Source organism: Arachis stenosperma, chromosome 3 (genome assembly GCF_014773155.1).
Source record: "Arachis stenosperma cultivar V10309 chromosome 3, arast.V10309.gnm1.PFL2, whole genome shotgun sequence".
In the NCBI taxonomy this organism is placed as follows: domain Eukaryota; kingdom Viridiplantae; phylum Streptophyta; class Magnoliopsida; order Fabales; family Fabaceae; genus Arachis; species Arachis stenosperma.
This window is the reverse complement of record NC_080379.1, coordinates 172043857-172048062: the sequence shown is the minus strand read 5'-3', so window position 1 is coordinate 172048062 and position 4206 is coordinate 172043857. Positions and strand designations below refer to the sequence as shown.

At 33.7% G+C, this 4206-nt stretch overlaps 1 protein-coding gene across 1 annotated transcript; it reads left to right on the top strand.

Annotated features, from left to right (window-relative positions):
• The first annotated feature begins 746 nt into the window (after positions 1–746).
• Positions 747–2189, top strand: LOC130970453 (uncharacterized). Its single transcript, XM_057896539.1, has 4 exons — positions 747–1246; positions 1326–1413; positions 1620–1736; positions 1897–2189. Exons 1-4 carry the CDS (start codon positions 756–758, stop codon positions 1945–1947), a joined length of 747 nt encoding a protein of 248 aa, XP_057752522.1. The 5' UTR covers positions 747–755; the 3' UTR covers positions 1948–2189.
• The last annotated feature ends 2017 nt before the right edge of the window (positions 2190–4206 follow it).

Below are 4206 nucleotides of genomic sequence, written 5' to 3'. Positions count from 1 at the left end.
ATAAATAAAATAAATAATGAAAAATTTTGATTAATTATAACTGAAAATTTTTTGTTACCAAACTTTTTCCTTCTATTTATGAGTAGCTTATTATTAGTTCCAAAGCATTATTATCATCGAAATTTTTGTACACTATGGCACATTAACTATATTTAATTCCTCTTTAAGGAGGGACCAGTAATTTTATTAAATTATGGCCACTTGTTAGTATGTAACTAGTAAAAGAAAAATGAGTAATCTTATATCATTGTATAAAATTTCAGACCATTTAAAATATTATTAATGACTACAAATTACAAAAATTGTTAGTCCCTAACATTTCTCTTTATTTAATATTAAACGTGCTTAGCAAATAGTGCATAATAAAAAAGAAGAGAAATGCTATTTGTATACCAAATCAGCCACTAAAATCAGCTACTGATATATTTGTGTATAAATACATGTATGATTTAATTTGTTTTTAATGTGTATTTATATTCTAACATGTATTTTATATTGGTGACTGATTTTAGTGTACACATAGCATAACCCTAAAAAAAATGCAAAAAAATTATTAAAATTTATTATTTTTTATTATTATTTAGTCATTAATATTTAAAATATTAAATTATTAAATTAAAAAATTAAATTAAAAAATTAAATTAAAAATTAAATAATGACAAAAAAATAATAAATTTTAATGATTTAAATTTACAAATAAAACAAATAAGAAAAATGATATAATTGAATGGTTTAAATCTACAAATAAGAAATATATGGACTATGGAGTGGGGGTGAGGCGGAAAGAGATGGCGCTCCAGAGTGGCACGCTCGTGCCGTTGCTATTTCCGAAGCACAGTTCAGGCGCCATGGCACATGCACAAGAAATTCGGGTCTGTACCAACCGCACTTGCCGCAAACAGGGATCTTTTCAGACCCTCGAAACCCTCTCTGCCCTCGCACCTCCCAACCTCGCCGTCAACTCCTGCGGCTGCTTGGGCCGCTGCGGCGCCGGCCCTAACTTGGCAATCCTCCCCGATGGCTTCATCGTCGGCCATTGCGGCACACCGGCTCAGGCGGCTCAGCTCGTGGCCACCTTGTTTTCCAGAGATGATGCCGATGCCACGAGCAGTTTGGAGGCCCTGGCTTTGAGGAAGAGAGCCGAGATTGAGTTCCAGAATCGAAATTTGAGTGAAGCTGAGTTGCTTCTCTCACAGGCTATAGATTCAGAACCCTTTGGTGGCATGCATGTCCTCTTTAAATGCAGGTAATTCTTCAACAATCACCACTTTAAACTTGATTATGATGATATTGGACTGAAACTGTTTCGTATCATATTGATTCAGGTCAGTTGTAAGGTTGGAATTGGGCAACTACCGTGGGGCCCTTCAAGATGCTAGGGAGGCTTTGAACTTAGCTCCTCGCTATTCTGAGGTCACTAACTCTTGATTCATGTGTTCTTGGACCTTCCATATAAATGCCTAAAATGTTATTTTCTCATTTGTATTTGCTCTGCTTATGACGAAACAAACAGAGGCTGATATTTAGATATAACTTATCATTTAAGGGTTTGTCTTAAATTTAAATGCACTTCTATTGTTGTAGAAACTTGTCACCAGATTTCTTAATTCACTTTGCAGGCTTATATTTGCCAAGGTGATGCCTTCTTGGCATTGAATGAATTCGAATCAGCAGAACAATCATATTTAGCTTCTTTAGACATAGATCCTTTGATCCGTCGCTCTAAATCATTCAAGGTAGCATTGAGTCTTTGACTTTGGATATTCTAATTGTATGTATGTCACTCTTCTTTCTACTGTCCCGTCTGTATTCTTGAGATCTTGGTTAGATGCATGTATACAATTTTGAATTGGCTATTGTGCTTGAATAATTGTTTTCTTTTTTGGTTTACATTAGGCCCGAATATTAAAGCTTCAGGAAAAGGTTGCTGCTGTTAATACGTCATAAGATTTGTGTTGTGAATAAAGATCCAGTCAATTCTGATATCGTGATCATGTACATTCGATTATTTTATATACTTTCTCCAGGTATGAAAAGGAGCCTTTTCTGTTGTTCAGTGTGTTATATTAGGCATGATAGGGTAATATAGTATTATGTGCTATGTTCTTGTACCCTTTTACATTAATTAGTTTTGGTGTACTATCAATGTAAGAGTTTTATCCTGTTATCAAGTTAATCAGTTTTGCTAATGTGTCCTTTTTTTATTAGCCCTTACAGTTAGATACATTAATAATAAGTATAAAATTAGATCAATGAAAATGAGATAATTTATTTTTCCGTATGTCTAGGTGTTTATCAAAAAGACACTATAGGCTTAAGGCTCATAATGTAGGCTGTAGATATATAGGCATATAGTAAATTGGTTTTTTTTCCCCTTTAAACATTTCAATTCCAAGAGTTGTAGAGATGACATGGGGCTATGAGACTCTTCTTTATTGTTATATGTATTAATGTAAAAGACTATACAATAGGACCACTTACAGATATCCTGTACAATTATGCAATGATACTTTATCATAATCAAACTAACCTACATTATTTCTTTCTTTCTTTTTTCCCTTTTTCCCCTTTTTTTTGACTTCTGAAGTTCTTAACTAAACAAGAGAGCATCTGGCTAAAGTTTAGATCATGCATAGTGGGAATCAATTCTATAATGTAGCAGCTGGTTTTAGCATACATAGAATCAACTTTGAACGCCATTTGCAGTCCATCGACAGCCATAAATGAAAATCTAGAAATAAAACTATATGGAACATGCTTTCAGAATTTTCTTTTGAAAGCTCAACTTATTTTATTATGACCCTCCAAGCTCACATAGGGGTGCATATATAATAGATTTCAAGTACCACTTAATAAATTATTTTGCAACTAAAAGTTGGCAGCATTGAAAACCTGTTCATTCTAAGTAATATTTTCTGACAAGTCAATTTTGAAATTAATCTGTGAGGGTGTCAGTCACCAGAACACTTATTATTGATAACTTACCTCTGCACAGGGGAATTTAGTTAATCACTTATCAATTTGGCTGAGGTATCAGAAATCATAATAATCCTTATTGAACACAAAATTCTGAAAAGTAAAATCATTGCCTCAAGCAAAACTTTTGTTCAAGAGATTAGTCATGCAACAGGACTCCATGGCTGATTTTATGCTGCTAATCTCTCCTATAATTAGTTATAAAGGGCAGCTTGATGCACAAGCATTCCGGATTAACATAGGATCCGGGAAAGGTTGCACCCAAAGGGTGTTAATAGTTATGTATTATAATAATTCTTTAACATAGTCAGTCAATAAAAGAATCTTGTCCATTTAAGTCCTATGAACCATTTTCTCCTATCCTATCAGAGCTCATTTATACTTCTAGTGGAATGAAATAGAATACAATGTATTCAGCTTCATTTTAAGCGAAGTCAGTTGATGTTGAGTTGACAGACCAAAGTAATAAGCTGATTCTTATAGATTTCTTCTTTCAGTTGATGTTGAGTTGACAGACCAAAGTAATAAGCTGATTCTTATAGATTTCTTCTTTCTCAAAATGCCAGTCATGTAAATTTTGTATTGTATCTATCGAACTATTTAATAAAGGATATTCCTCAATTATGCTCATAGATGGTATAAACCATTCAGATATCATAACTTAGAGTTCGTCAAGTCATACTGTCACCACCAAATATTTCAATTTTTTACTTTTGGGTTTAGAGTTGCATATTGCAATGCTTTCGTGATTTTTAAAATTTTATTAGGATCTTAAGATGTTAGGCACTTAGGCATAAACTTCCAATTATGAAAGTGAGACCAGTTATCAACCCATGTGAACTCCGGTTATTGTTATGGCTTAATAGTGTTGTACATTAGAAGATTGTTCTCTGCTATAACAAACACACATCTATAAATGAATTCTATTGTACTGTACATCAAATATTATGAATATATGGGACTAAATACCTCCTCCATTGACAAAGCATGTGAGTTATTTCCGAGGGTGAATAATAACATCTCATTTTGAAACGGTTAAATTGAAGTTCCTTTGAACAGTAGGAAAGATGCTGACAATTTCTTGATCAACAACTAACTATTTTGTGCCTTAGAATTCCTTTGGTGAGTAGTATATGCCAGAAGATCCACTCAGCTTCATCAACACCCCTCTGGCCCTCTCTTCTCCCCCCCAACCCCCGTGGACAGTAGTAATGCAGAAAGTACATAGGA